The sequence below is a fragment of the Ipomoea triloba genome, chromosome 13, assembly GCF_003576645.1.
Source record: "Ipomoea triloba cultivar NCNSP0323 chromosome 13, ASM357664v1".
In the NCBI taxonomy this organism is placed as follows: domain Eukaryota; kingdom Viridiplantae; phylum Streptophyta; class Magnoliopsida; order Solanales; family Convolvulaceae; genus Ipomoea; species Ipomoea triloba.
This window is the reverse complement of record NC_044928.1, coordinates 20,826,570-20,842,664: the sequence shown is the minus strand read 5'-3', so window position 1 is coordinate 20,842,664 and position 16,095 is coordinate 20,826,570. Positions and strand designations below refer to the sequence as shown.

General features: G+C 33.7%; 2 protein-coding genes across 3 annotated transcripts; both read right to left on the bottom strand.

Annotated features, from left to right (window-relative positions):
* Nucleotides 1-241: 241 nt before the first annotated feature.
* LOC116000952 lies at nucleotides 242-2,854 on the bottom strand. Its single transcript, XM_031240831.1, has 2 exons — nucleotides 1,959-2,854; nucleotides 242-1,020 (listed from the first exon to the last, which is right to left on the bottom strand). The coding sequence occupies exons 1-2, from the start codon at nucleotides 2,816-2,818 to the stop codon at nucleotides 387-389; spliced, it is 1,494 nt and encodes a 497-aa protein (XP_031096691.1). The 5' UTR covers nucleotides 2,819-2,854; the 3' UTR covers nucleotides 242-386.
* Nucleotides 2,855-11,158: 8,304 nt separating this feature from the next.
* Nucleotides 11,159-15,697, bottom strand: LOC116002507 (glycosylphosphatidylinositol anchor attachment 1 protein). 2 transcript variants are annotated; one of them, XM_031242660.1, is made up of 7 exons: nucleotides 15,443-15,697; nucleotides 14,516-14,716; nucleotides 14,280-14,371; nucleotides 14,075-14,174; nucleotides 12,875-13,733; nucleotides 12,507-12,637; nucleotides 11,159-12,352 (listed from the first exon to the last, which is right to left on the bottom strand). In XM_031242660.1, exons 2-7 carry the CDS (start codon nucleotides 14,599-14,601, stop codon nucleotides 11,479-11,481), a joined length of 2,142 nt encoding a protein of 713 aa, XP_031098520.1. In that variant the 5' UTR covers nucleotides 14,602-14,716; nucleotides 15,443-15,697; the 3' UTR covers nucleotides 11,159-11,478. The 2 variants fall into 2 exon arrangements, with proteins under 2 accessions (XP_031098520.1, XP_031098521.1); XM_031242661.1 differs by having other exon boundaries at nucleotides 14,516-14,679.
* Between the last annotated feature and the right edge of the window lie 398 nt (nucleotides 15,698-16,095).

The window sequence follows — 16,095 nt, the reverse complement described above, 5'->3', positions numbered from 1 at the left end:
CGGCCACCTAAACCACTGATTTTGGTGATACGCTAGGGATAGGCATATATTAATAAGGCTAGATTAATTGGCACTTAGACAAGATTTTTGTAACACTGTAGTAGTATGTCTATCTAATTTCAAATTTATAATTAATTTTATAAATATATATAAATAAAAGCTCTAGCTAGAGTTGAATGTGATTGGGGCAAGCAAGTTCATTATATTCATATAACTGGTCTGAAATTAAGAGATGAGTTGATTTCGATCAGTTAATTAGTACGTAATCAAGCCATTGAATTGATTTACACAATGCAAGTCAATGCAAGTCAATACAATGCAGGAATATAATGCTTTAATTTATTCAATCAAACAACATGAAACTGAAATTATATATATAGTGTCTACTAGACAAGGGTAAGATGAAGGAGTTGAGTGAATTTAGCCATCCTAGTTTCAGTATAAAATGTCCTATGTTTATTAGGCCAATAAGTCAGCCAAACCCACCCTTTCAACTCCCACTCCATAGTTCTCCCCATAGTACTTTTATCCACCTTCCAAACCACTTTCTCCCCATACTCATCCCCAGCAAAGATCACCCCTCCATGCTTTGTGAAGGGCCTATGAGCACTTGAATACCTGTTCTTGAACCATGCTTTGGGGTGCACCAATGCCAGTTTGGAAGGCTTTGATGAGAACACTTCACGGCCGTCCACGCTGTCGTGTAAAAACCAGTTGAGATATGTGCTGTCACCCTTCACGGATTGCTCGAATTTCCATGGTTTTAAGCTCATCACCACTGTTTCACCTCCTGCAACCCTTAGCCCTAGGTTTGGTGGGTCGAATGAGGCTTCCACTGTCTTTTCCATGCCTATTTCTGTGGTGGGGTTTTCGGAGGATTTGTGAACTGATACGCTTATGATGTTGGCTTGGAGGGTGGGAGTGAGCTTCAGGGAGATTCTTGATGGGAAGTGCTTCTCGGATTTCCCAGCTCCTCTTCCGTTCATTAGGCTTTCATCCAACAATCTCATAACATCACACCTACATGCATGTTTAATTTGATTTGCATGGAGAATTATATTATATTATATTGGAGATTATCGATCAACAAAATAAAACCATGCATCCTGATGGAGACATTAAAAATGACCCAAGAATAGAGCTACGTGGCTCAAGAGCTCAAGACCCAAAGTCCAAAAAGAGTGCATTCACGACCTGGGGCCCGAGAAGCTCTGAACAAGACACAAAGGGCCAGGGCATGGACCAAGGGACAAGACCCGGGCAGAGGGCAAAGGTCTCCAAGGATGACCCAAGGCTGCTATCGATTTCCTGTCCGGAGCCCGTCTCTGTGCCAAGATGGTGGGCCTTGTGACTTGGTCTCTCGGCTCATCACGTTTTTAGGAGTTGGACACTTTTCTTTGTATAAATTGGTATTGTCTTGGCCTTGACAATCAAGCTCAACAAATTATACCATGGACCAAGATCCACATTGCATTGTGGACCTTTATCAAAATGACATTCAGATTATGTGTTTGCCATTAACAGATTATATGCTTGTAAATAAATAAAATGCACATAATATGTTAACTACATGGACATATGTTAAGTACAGTTAACATATTATGTGTTTGTAAAATTAATAAATTATATGCCTTTAATTTATTTATAGACACATAATTTTTAACTAAACAGCACGCACAACATGATTTTTGGATCAGATCTACAATAAAGTAGATCCTAGTCCATGGTATAACAATTGATCAAGCTCAATTTTATTACCCCACACTCTTTGTAATATTTCCAAAGCATTAATCCACGAATATTACTATATTAATATTTATCTTGTCTTTACTATTTTGCCCTGATTATTTTTGCATGCGGACTTATTTGAATTGATTCAGGGTTAATTAGGACCATCTAATCCTTTGTGTAAGAGATGTGAGAGAAAATTGATGGATGTACTATACGTACGTACGTACCTAATGTTATCAATGTTCACCATGACTTCAATCCAATTCTCACGAATGGTAACCTTGTGGTTGAGTTGAATCACACCTTCAAGTTGATGATAGTTGAGGGAGAAGCGCAGATGCTCATCAGGGGAAGGGCCACTAGAGCTCTCAACTTCCATGGCAATAACAGGGCAGTACAACTGAACTTTCCACAGCCCGAAAGACGAATTCGAGTACGAAAACAAGGGTGAAGGTGTGGTTATGGTGTGGCCAAGAGCGTTGCTAGCAGCTGCCTGAAGCTCCACAATCCAATTGGTAATGGCAAGGTTCACACACCTCATCCACTGCTCTTCCATGTTTGAGCCCATCAGCCTCATGAGCAGCGTCGACGCAGCCCTAGACCGGGGGCACGAGAAATGGTCCTTCAGGGTGTGAATGCAAGAAGCGCGAAGCTCCTGGGGGCACTCGTAGATGCATATGATGAAAGCGAGAGTCAGAAACGACACGTTGAAGATGTCTCCGATGGTATTAGAGTCGTCTAGTCTTGGCAGCCTAAGAGCGACCCGGCTAGGGCTTCTGGTGGGGCCGTAGTTGAGGACATCTTGGACAAAGTTGTTTAACAAATGGGAGATGGATTGTGTGGTTGGCTTTGATGAGGTGAGTTGTGTTGGCTTTGAGGTCCATAGAACAATGGGGATATGGTAATCAATCAAAATGGTTAAGTGCATGGAGGAGTGGAGAGTTTTGGTTATGGAGAGCTTGAGGGAAGGTTGGTATGAAGGAGATGAACAAATGCACATGGAAATAGTGTCATTTTTCCATTGTGTGATTGGTGGGAGGTTTTGAATCCATGCCCACACATTGGGGAAGGGGGGAGAATAAGCCATTTGAATTTTCAAAGTGAATTTTTGGTGTGGAATTGGCCAATATTTAAAAGAAGTTAAATATATGCATAATGCATGTGTAAAAGCAAGATTCATATTGGCAAGGAAGTCAAAATAGAGTTTAGGTAAGAATGGAATGGAAGTCTTTTTCATAAGAGGAATAAAGGCAAGACAAATAATTGGACAAGCAAACACTTCTTATGCATAAAAACATCAAATGTAGAAAAATAAGATTACGTATACACTTCAGAGGGAATTATTGGAGGTTTGGAGTTACCTGTCATCCACTGCACATCCAATATGGGGGATTGACTCTTAAATAGGAGAAAATGGAATTAAATAGACAATAATGTGATGTTTGATTGCCAGAATAGATGCATTAGGGAAGTAATCCAAGTCAAGTTGATCAGGCTGTTAACTTGGTAATTAATCACAATGTTACAAGTTCGACTTTCAGTGGGAGCTGAGCAGTCTATTAGTCTTCTTAGTTTGAGTCAATTTACTATAGGCAACCGGTTTGACATAGACAACCTAGGTTTTTCATTATGCTCTTTTGTTGATTAGGGTCACAAGGTGTACTGTGGTTTGCTATGGGCAACCGCTTTGATATGGACAACCTATACTAGTTTACTTCATTGTGGTATTTTGTTGGTTAGGGTCACAAGACGTGGTCTATATATCCAATGCACACCCTCGGATAGTGACTGCGAATTTATCTCGTCACCTAAAAAAATTGACAATACTATCTTACCAAATGTGTTTACCACCGGATTTCGATCTTGTAACCACCTATTTAGAATGGTAACAGATACGTCATCACACTACATAGTAGTTGGTCAGTATGTATCTATTTTAATCCAATCCATTCAAAAATTAAATCTTACTACTTCATCAAGAAACCCCCACCCAAGCATGTTATATTACAGAGCGTCAAGTTTGGCATAATAAGCAACATACAAGTTAATTGGATTTTTGTTAGTTATGAATTAAAATGGTCACTTTACACATAATTATATGAAAAATTTTATATATGGTAATAATTCACAGACTAAGAATACAATATATGTATAATTGATGAACAAGATGATGATAGGCTTTGTTGAAAATTAAGATACTCCTTGCGTGAATTATTATATCGTTCTCATCCCAAGAATGTAATAGATATAACAGTATAAAAAGGTAATAAGAGAGAAGACAAGAGATAGAGGGGCAGAAAGCTAAGAATTATCAATTTTATTATTCATCATCCCATCCAATGTATATATACATCAAATAAAACCAAAATATAAAGAGTTCTTGTAAATCTATAACCTATAAAGGATTAAAGATGAATAAATATTACTTAGTATAATATAAAAGTCATGTACTAATATCCACTACATTTGTTTTTTTACAATAGGGTTCACATATTTTGTAAAGTTTGCTAAAAATAATTTCAACGGAAAGATGTTTGAAAAAATTGATGTGGAAGTGGCTTATATATATAGTGTCAAAAAATTATTAAAACAAAAAGGAAAGAAAGAAAACTAGAAAAGTGTATGGATAAATGAAGAGAAGTATACTTTCAATGGGAATTAAGTGTTTAGAAATTATCTAATCATGATTTGGTTAAATATGATTACAAATTTACAATTCAAAAAAAATGTATAAATTAAAACTTTTCATTTTTGAAATAAGTTCAATGATTTTTATATATTTAGTAATAAATGCGTATAACATTACTACATATACATAAACTAATTCCAAATATTATGAAGTAATTTAACCCATAATGATTTTTTATATATTAAATACATAATATCAAACATTAATAATACAAAATACAATTATTTCACAATTACAATACAATATATATATATATATATATATATATATATATATATAATTAAATTAAAAATGCGAAGGTATATTCCAAGAGTGAGTGTTAATATTTTATATTATTTTAGTAAGTTTAAAAAAAATAATAAACTGAGAATTATCTTGTAATAATTATAATGAATATATAGGAATTAACCAATATCATGCAACAGGCAAATCTTATAATTTTTTTTTAAATAGCTATTAATTTTTATTTAAAATAGAAATGAATTAATAAGATTTGTTATTTCTCCAAATTAGAATCCAAAAAGATAAATTAAAAAGGATTGTAAAAAACTAATATTATTAAAAATTAATATTCATTATAAAAAGATCTAATATACATAAGATATAAATTTAAAAATAGGTACATTTAATATTATCTCATAATTTAAATAATATAAAAATAATAATAATTTTGATATGGATTATATTATCTTATTATTTTTAAGTTAATATGAAAAACTACAAAAAAAAAAGAGTAAATAATATAATTAAACTTGACCTAATATAAAATCAATAAAACATGGACATAAAGCTATTACAAATTGAAGTTATTTCTTATAAAATATTAATTATTTTATCGATGATAGTAATTATTATTTATATTAAAATAAAATAATTATAAAGTAAAATAGATAATAGTTACAAAGATTACTAATAATTATAATAAAAAGATGTAAATAAATAAATTTTAACTTGTAACTTATTATAATAAAAATAAATATATAAATTGATAAATATAATAATTTTGAACAAAAGAAATTGAAGAAAAAAAATATTTTTTTGGAATGCGAACAGGATAAGGTTAAGATTTTTATTGTTTGATTTGATCCCGCCCAACTCATATATATTCAATTAGACATTGATAAATATAATAACTTTGAACTAAAGAAATTGACTAACAAAGGAAGAGAGAGAGAATTGAGTGTGAGATTTAAAAAAAAATCTTCTGAAAAAAATTCTTGGAAAATATTTGAATCATTTTTCCTTTGATTCGAATGGATATTTTCATTGATAACAGTGTTGCAAAAATCCTGCCTAGGCGCCGATTAATCCCCGCCTAGGCGCTAGGTGCCGATCGACCGCCTAGCGTATCACCTTAAATGGTGGTCTAGACGGCTAGCCGGCTAGGCGACCGACCGCCTAGGCCGCCTATGCTCCACTTAGGCCGCCTAAGCATTGCCTAGGCCGCTTAGGCGCTGACCGCCAGGCTTTCTAAGCGCCGACTAGACCTCCTAGGCGCCGACTAAACCTCCTCGTCGGCCAATTAACTATTGTTCTTTTTTAATGGGTTATTTCAATCATATACCTAAAAGGTGTTTATGCTATTTCAATCAAACACTACACCAAATGGGCAAAACAGCATCGTTTTGAGCGAAATAACCCTAATACAAACTCTAAATATTTTTATGTTAATATTTAATATTTTAGTATTAATTATCAAAATAATATATAATTTATAATTATTAGTTTTTAAAAAATTAAAAATATTTAAACAAATTTTTAAAAAATAAAAAATACATTAGCGCCTAGGCGCCGATTAACCCTCACCTAGGCGTGCCTAGCGATTTTTTCAACCATGGTTGATAGTTACTGAAAAAATTACAGAAAAAAAAAAAGAATAAGAAGAAGACGACTTACCTAAGTCATTTTTTGAATTTTCAAAACGAATCCAAAAATTTATAAGAGGCACATTACACAACCATGGCTAATGTATGTAGCAATAATTGGAATGGGAAGGGTAGTATTTACACTTGTATTTAAGATTTTGAAAAATTACATTTTGATCTCTCAATTGTTACTGGTTATGCAATGTAAGATTTCTCTTTCAATTTTTTGAAATGTGATCCTTCAATAATTCTGGATGTTGTAAATATAGTTCTTCACACTGACTGAGCTCATAGACTCTTTTCTATATCAAGATTTTTTGGAGGCATTTTTTAGATTTCAAAGTTACTCCTTCGTTTTCCTTTCATAACCAAGTTTTATCAACCTTTATTTCTGGTAAACGAAGGTTGATAAAACTTTGATAGGGAAAGAAAACAAAAGAATAGTTATGAAATTCTAAAAACACCCACAAAAATCCTAATGTAAAACATAGTCTATGAATACCATCCAAGTGAGGGACCAGATTTACAACATCTCAAACGATTGAAGGACCATATTTCAAAAATAAAAATAAAAAACTAAAAAGGGGAGTCCTTTTTTTTTAAGATAAAAAATAAAATTAAAAAAAAAAAAGGAGTCCAGTGTTGCATAATTAGCAACACTTGAGAGACCAAAAATGTGACTTTAATTTCCCTAAAAGTTCCCTCCTATAGTTGTTATTTTTTCAAAAAAATGTTAATATGTGGTGTTAGTAATATCCTTTTGGTATACTTACTCTTAGCACAGGAAAATGATAGAACGGAATGGAACCTGTAGTCTGCTGCTTATCTCTTTAAATTAGTTCCTTGTTATCTTCTACTATTATTTCTTGCTTGTTTTAAACTACTATTCTCTGCTCTTGCTGAGATGTTACCAATTGTAGGTGTAAGTGCACCTTCTGTTACAAGTGCAAAGCTCGTGCAAAAGGTCACCGCTACCTTAATTGTGGCACTTAAAACTTAGAATCTCCTTTGTTGAACATGTTTGGTTGAGTGGATATTTGTTGAACTTGAACTTGTGATCTTGCATATCATTTTCATTTCTAAACTTTGTTGAAACTTATTTTATCGTCTGAGTAGTTTCAGAAAGATAGACTGAGAAAGTGACAGTGTTGTACATGCATGCATGACTAGGATTTTTTGTGTTGTTTGCATAACAATGTTGCTGCAATAATGTTTAAGTTAGAGTTTTGAACCTAAAAAAAACATTAAAAACAAAACAAAACCAAACCAAACAAAAAAACAAAAAAAAAAAAAAACAAAACAAAACAAAACGAATCCTAAATTCCAAAACGCATTCAGCATTCTTTGAACACTGATTGAATTCAAATGAGTTTTTTCTTTCTCAAAAAGTTTATAAAAAAAAAATAAAAAGAATATATTAGTCTTTCTTCTGATGTTCAGCTTTTTTGGGATTTTACTCAAGATGGAGACAATAGGCATATGGGCATAAAAATGGGATAAGATTTTAGCCTGTTTAATCACATGTGAATTCGTAACCAAATTCCAACACAACTCTGCCTAACTAAAGTGATAAATATATAGATTCCCTTAAATATTAAATATAATTACAAAATACGAGTGTCTCTAACTAAGAGTATGAAAAAAATAATAAATAAATAAATACACTTCAAAATTATTTCTAATTTTAATCTTTCAACTAATATATTTTACAAAGTTAATCCTTAATTTCAATATTGATCAGATTTTTTAACATCGACCTTTGACTTTAGGTTAGGATGTCAAACATTTGACCCCAACCTATCAACTGTATAAAAATTAAAACAAATTTAAAAAAATTATTAGATTTAGATTTGAGTACTATTAACCTTGTTACATGTAATATGACGAATATCTATTCATAATTTACTGAAGCTCAACGAGTCAATATCGCCCACTGAGGCGAGAACCTATGACCTCCCATTTAGAAGAGTCACTTCATGCCGCTTGACCACAAGGTCTTTGGCTACTATCTAACTTTGAAAACTTGCTACTTGTAACTCTTCAAGGACTAGATTTTGTACCAATTTTGGTACCTTAAGAGCAACCACATTTGTAATTTTTTGAGAGATTTTTGTAAGAAAAAAAAATCATTGGCTGGTTTTTAAACAAATGGGAAGTATGATTTTTTGGAGGGTTTTTTTCTTGCAAATCACAATTTTTTGTGGCGTTCATTTATTGGGGAGAAGGGGAAAGGCATTGTGCAAATCGCGTGTGGGTAGCAGCTGTTGCGCGGTTGCGCCCAGCAAGCTCGTAAATTACCCCCTTTTTTTTACTTTTGTTATCAGAATTTTTTCCTCCTTTTCCCTCTTCTCTCTCCTCTCTCTTTCTTACGTGTACCTATAAAAACCAAAGAAAAAATTAAACAAATGAGGTTTCTCTAATGGCTAAACTAGGATTAAAGGAGAAAATTTTTCAAATTCAGGTGGTATCAAATACTAATTTTGAAGTTAAAGATTAAAAGTAATTAAAAATAGAATAAGTGAGAGACCAAAAGTGAAATTAAACTCTACACTCACAAGAAAAGTATTTTAAGGATTAATTAGTGTGTATGTGTTAATCACAAGCTATTTTAAACTTTTTTTTTTTTTTAAAATACAAAAAATGGGTTAAATAGACTTTAGAAATAAGATTAGAGGGGAATTGAAAAAGGGGCAGCTTTTGAAAAAGTCATCATTAATTGATTCTTCAAGTTATGGTATGAGGTAACCTAAGGAATCATATTCTCCTATGTTTTTTCAACTCAAACTCCTAACTTTGACTAAGAAACCTTCTTTATGGTTCATTTAAATTGTTTTGGACAAAAGGGAAATTGTGGGAATATCATAAAAGTGAAAGGAGAAAAAGAAGCTTAGGTTTTTTGTTTTTTGTCTTTTTTTTTTTGTTTTTTTTGTTTTGTTTTGTTTTTTTTTTTTTTGAAAGGAAGAAGCTTTGGTCAAAGACTTCTTTTTGCCAAATCAAATTCTCTTCTTTTAACTGTTTGATTCAAAGAATGTTAAAATGTGAAATTATATTATGTTATAAAATTACTTCTAAAAGATTAAGGCTTATCTTTATGTCATAATAATTATTTTATTGTAATGCTCTTGGTCATTTTCATGTAAAAAGGAATTTTATAGTATTAAATCTTTGTATGTAACATTTAAAAAAAAAAAAAGTTACCTTCATTATCTATTATTTATAATTGTCTTAGCACTTTTCATAAACTAAACTTTTTTATTATTTTTCTTTTGGCTTTGAATATGAATGCATGGCCGTATGAATTTCACGTTTTCGTGCAACAAGTTAAGGCATGCACCTCCTCTAACTTCGTACAACAATCGAAAATTAATTACTCAAGGCAAGGAAAAGACCCAGCTAGCACTGCTAATATTCCAAATGATAATAAAGATTGTCTAATTGAATGTTCAAGATTATACACCTGAAGGTTCAAAGTTATGCACCTGAAATTTTAAAGTTATGCACTTAAATGGTTCAAAGTTATACACTTGAAATTTCAAAGTTATGCACACAAAGTTTTAAAGTTATGCACTTGAAGTTTCAAAGTTATGCATCCCAAAGGTGCAAAGTTATGCACAATAAGGTTTAAAGTTATGCACCATAAATTTTAAAGTTATGCACTTGATATAAACCTAAAAATTCCTTTAAATTTTTTTAAAATTGCACTCAATGCCAATCAGCGTCGTAGAATTTTTCAAGAAATGGATATTTGAATATAATTCAATGAATGAGCCACTAAATGAATATAATGAACAATATGCATTCAAAAAGACAAACATATGCACTTGAAGAAGGAAAATAATGCACCCATCTTTTGAGAAGCTAATAAAATAAATATGCACTTGAAGAAAAACTATGCACACAAAGAGACAAACATATATGCATTTGAAGAATGGGAAATATGCATTCGAAGAAGGAAAAATGTGCACTTCAATGTTATGCACCCACTCAACATTCATTCATCAGAGGTTTTGTTTGTAATTAAGGAAAATGGCAGCCAACATGACGACTTCTCTTCCCCCGTATAATGGCCTCAAAGCTATCACAACCCCATCAGCTTCCCATGCGAGGAGTTTGGTCAGTTCCCTTTCTTTTATACACTCTATATCTACTTTCAACCTTAATATATGTTGTAGAACTTTAAGGTAGTCGTCTCTCCTTAATTTGTAAGATCATTGGTGTCGTTTAGCTCAAATTGTTTTAATTTGTTGCAATAAAAAATATACACTTAAAGAGATAAACATATGCACTTGAAGAAGGAAAATGATGCAGTCAAAGAAGTGAAATAATGCAAAGACAAAGAATATCTAAACTTACACAAAATTACTATAATACCACCACCTTTTTTAATTTTTTTTTTTTTCAATTCTGGATTGTTGATTTGAACTACATCAATTGCTGAGATTTAAACCCTATTTTTTACTTGAGAGCTCCTTCGCATTTAATCTCATATATATATTAGAAATAATATTAATAACAGAAAAGGATGCACAATTTATGATAGTGCGGAAAACATGAATTTTGAGTGCCTAATTCAAAGAGTAAACTTAAAAATTATGGCATAATCAAATGACTTCTAAAAATTATGTTACCTATGATAATACTCTGCATTACATTTCATGAGCAACTTGAACCAAAAGATGTATAAGATAACCATAGTAAAAAAAAAAAATTGTGAATTGATAGTGGAAGATTATTTTAAGAATTATGGCATAATCGAATGACTATTTTAAATGTTAGCTCTTCTTATAATCTCACGTTAATTCTTAGAAGGTTATCCTGTGAAGGTTATCATGTCACATAAGATAATACTCTGCATTTGCATTTCATGAGCAACTTGAACCAAAAGAGAGTAAGAGACTATATAAGATAACCATGGTTACATGCACTATCCTAATTATCATATATAATTTGAACCAAACATTACCTAACAGTGAAACAAGAAAATATTCCAAACTGAAATCAAATCAAACTTGATACATCTATAACACAAACTCATAAACTAACCTGAATATCAGTCCAACAAAAGGGCCATTTCTAGTTGACAGAATTCTAATAGGCCATTTGCAATCTAACAAAACTTGGATACCTGGAAAACTAAAGCCATTCTTTCGCTAGTACACCACACCAATGCAGATGGAGGAACCTGGGAATGGATCAGAAATTATGCAGTAATGTACGAATGCACAAAACCCAGCATGGTATGTGAACCATGCATATATAAATGTATGTCGCACTGCCCCACATCCAAAGGGACTCAACCCAGTTCCACAAGTCACTAACTACAAGATTGTTAAATCCTTCCAACAAACCTTTGAAAACGATGAAGGCAACTGGAGGAAAACCCAGCAACAACAAGAAGAGATTACAAGCTGCCCTGGTAAATGCCTTCAAAGTCTTAGCTCTGGCATCGAGCCTTAAAGGTCTAGCCATCAAACACATTGGGACTAGTATCACTGCTCCAATTTCTGCAGTTGCAAAGTTTATGACTGACATAAGGCACAGTCCAATGAAGGCTGCAGCAATTGTCACTGATTTCAATAGAGCCCATTCAGTCCTTTGAGCCTGATTATCGTGGGTAAATGAAACGGAGGAGCCAATTATAACTTGCAAGATCAAGAGGCTGACCAGCGAAAGTGAAACCCAGATTAAAAGCTTGGTTGGGATCGATGAATCTGGTAATACGGGAAAAAATTGTGGAAGTAGTGTTACGATGGCACCCCATAAATGGACAACAAACACTGTCTTTGCTGCATTAAGCCATTTCCAAGATTTAAAAGTGAAGGCAGTTTCATTTGCAGAAGCCGGTAAAGATACAAGTCCGGTCTTCTCCACATTAGAATCCAATTTACCAGCATTAATAAAAAGAGATGCAGCAACCAATGGTAGGGGAGAGATGAGCAATGCAAAAGCAATCATGTAGACTCCAACTGACACAAATCTATTTGGAGAAGTTAGGAGGTATAGAAAAAAAGATTGGTGAAACTTCTCAAGCAGATTATTAACACATCGAATGACTCCTTCAACCAACCTGTAATTATAAACAAAGGGTAAATTTGAATTCTATTGACAAGAGTACAAGAAATACAAAAAGAATGCACTAGTTCTTTCCAATCCCAACACACCCTGCTACCAATTTGTACCCACACACACACAAACAAACAAAAATTAAATCTGATATTTACCTGCCACCTCGCAAAAGTAACTCATTTTGACGAACTTCATAACTTGAATGTTTGGGAGAGACTTTCATAGTAATTGCGTCCACTTGAAAATCACGAAAAGCACCATGAGGTCCTGTAGGAATTCCTAATGCCTGAAACAGAATGACCGATCACAAAAGTTGAAACTCAACATTCATGAGTATGTAGAGTCAAATGCATAATTGCCAAATAAATTCCTTTTTCTTACAAAACCTCCTCTTTCATACCAACCAACAGAAGATTTGGATGGAAAGTCGCAAACATGTCTGCTTTGCTGGTATTCTCTTATATTTTTATTTTTTAATATTTTTTTTTAATTTCTCTTGGTGGATTTGGTTTAAGCTCAATACCTGGCTGTACAGCGAACTAGCAAGTGTAGCAGTGCCTTCAACATATTCTGCAACAGGAATAGCAAAGTTCCATTGAGGGTTCAAAGTTTTAGCCACTTTGCCCAGTGACTCAATTAATTTGCCTAAGCTTTTCAGCCACCCAGAGTCAAGCAATGACCACAATTTCTCAACCTTCACCCGAAAACCTTGCCCATGTACTGCCAAATAGTTCACAATATTGATCAGGTCTAAGTTTGGCATCTGCCCATTGGATGCTTCAGGATATATGTAAAGGGCATCTTTTTCCACTTCTTCACTGGCATCAGCAAACTTAATGACAAGAGCAGCTGCCATCGTGCCAGCACGTCGGAAACCATCAAAAGCTTCTTTTCCTGTCATTTTGTTTGTACTTGACTCAAACAAACTTCTTTGATAACACATCTCAGAATGTCGCTTCCCCAGATCACCAAAAGATGGTGTATGATAGTCTCTTAGCCACGAAGCAACTGCAGCATAATCCCCAAGCTGGGAATCCGCAGCAAGCCATATAATATCTTTTGCTAACCAAGTGACTCGAGTAAGCAGAGAGAAAACTGAGTATCCAATGCCTAGAGATAAAGCCTCGCCTGCAGTGACCTTCATAGAATTATAAGGCGTCACCAGTACAATAGCTTCCTTTCCATCACCACGTGGAGCTCTAATTATTCCAACTGTATTGATGCCATATGTTGAACAGCTGTAGTTCTCTTGAACTATTTCAGGATCAGGACTAGAAAAGAAACGTAACGGCTGAAACTTATCCACTTGAGGCTGGAATTTGTGAAAATTTACTTCGCCACCCAAATCCTTAATGTGTTGTGCTATTATTCCTGGAATTCCTCTGTCGCCAGTAAATTGGGGCAATTTAATTTACATACATAAAGAAACCAGTAATGGAGATGAAACATGAAACTATGAAAGTAGTAAAACCTCAAAATCTCAAATGTTCATTTGTAATTACATAATAACTTTTTTGTGGCAGGCAAGATAATGCGATTTCATCCAAGTAAAGTGAAATTAAAAATTTTCATTCTGAACACTGAATACCGATGAGAAATTTGAATTTCCAAAGTAATTTTGCTCACTTACATCAAGTGAGATTAACTAAAATAAATATGAAGTCTATTCATCAGACAAAGCAGCATGATAGGAAGATTAAACAAATAGAGAATAAGCACATACATGCCTGAGCCAGCTGATCCTAAATTGGAGCTGAGTATATTGTTCACAAATCTACTGGCCTGTGAAACATCATCATGTGAAAGCATTGGACTAGCAGAACCTACAGAATAACAATCAAGACAAAGGACTTAAAATCTATTAGAGCAAGAGATTGAAACTTACAAGCTTGACGGAAAATACTGCAGAATTAACAACCGCAACTAACCAGGCATGAGCGCATTTTCGGAAATGTAAGTGTTCTTAGCGAGAACTGGTAAGAGCAATAGCGCCAAAACCCCTGCTGTACAGCACACAACACTGAATCCATACGGATATGAAGCATTGATCAGTCTCCGTTTCAAAACATTGGTGCATATTTTAGTGTTAATTAAGTCGATACTTCCAGTTATATGACAGAAAAAAGTGCGTGTATAAGTACAAATATAGTGAGAGAAAGATAACCTAACGAGGAGGCTGTGAGAAACAAGAAGAAGGCCGATGCGGATGATAGGTCGAGGCTTCGGCTCGGTAGGATCGGTTTTCGCCATGGCATCAATCGCCGATTGGATCGGCTTTGAACAATACGGTGCTTTTTTTCTTCAGTTCCCTTCGATTTCTGATGGGCTCTGCAAAGTATGATGGTAAAACGGCGTCGTCAAATTCCTGTGTTTAAAGGTATAGTCAAATGTTAATTTGGGATTTTGGTCCCAATGCTAAGCATCATTGTCTATTTTGTTTTTTGTTTTCCTTTTCCAAGTTCAATAGTTTTGCCTAATTTTGTTCAACTTAATCCTGTTATTCATTTTTAAATTTTAAATTTTAAATTTTAAATTATATCTCATTTAAAATATGAAAAATTATACTTTCAGTTTAATAGTGAATTTTAATCTCAATGATTGTCGTCATCATTTTATTCCTTCCCTTCCGTTAATAAATCAAAAAAAAAATATTTTTAGAAATATTAGTTAAAATTGACTACTAATTAAATTTTACCACTCTTTTTTTCTCTAAAATAGCGCTTCACTATTTTAGCAGTTAGAAATACAGATAGTAATGGGTCGGAGTGAGTCGAAATGGATCCGTGAGGCTACATCTATCACCTAACACATTATAATTTTTCTACCTTGCTCTTCTGGCCACGAAAAAGAAAAGAAAAATCATTTAAAACATAAAACTATAGAAACAGAACATAGAAAACATTTAAACTATTCCTCAAAAAAAGAAAACATTTAAACTACACACTGGAAAGTGATAACTTTAAAAAATAAAATTTTATTATTAACAAGAAAAAAAATATTTCAGACAACAAAATTGGTTAACAAGGCAGTATTAATACTCTTGGAAATATTTATTAAAAAAAAAAAAAAAAAAAAAAAAAAAAAAACAGACCTGGAACTTCAAAGCAGACTTGGTGGCAGGCCGGCGGTGGAGCACAAAGCAGACGACGGAGAAGACGGACGCCGCACTGGAGCAGTGTTCAGCACTGCCGATCTCGGCGGTCTGCCGCACTGGAGCAGACGACAGTCTCGGCGGTCTGGTGGAGAAGACGGAGAAGTGGTCAGTGGTGAGAACGGAGAGTGAGAGACAGAGAGAGTCGGGCGTGACCGCGTGAGGCGTCGGCTACATACACTCTCAAACTAGGGATTTGATTAATTCATTTCAAGTTTCAGCATTAGCACATTAGGAATTTTACATATAAGATTATATTATCAAACTTTTATCTTTAGTTTATGTCAATGTTTTAATGTTAATCATTCTATACATTGTGTATTTAGAATTGTATTATACAATTTTTTTACAAAAATACTTTTACTGTTATAACTTTAGTCCCAACTAAAGCCGTCAAAACGGATTTAACCCGTCCCGTCCCGTAGAAATAGCAGGACGGACTTTGATATTTTGAGCTCGTATTTTGACAAACTTTTTAACCACCCCGCGAGCTGTCCCGTCCCGTAAAAATAGCAGGACGGACTTTGATATTTTGAGCTCGTATTTTGACAAACTTTTTAACCCACCCCGCGAGCTGTCCCATCCCGTAAAAA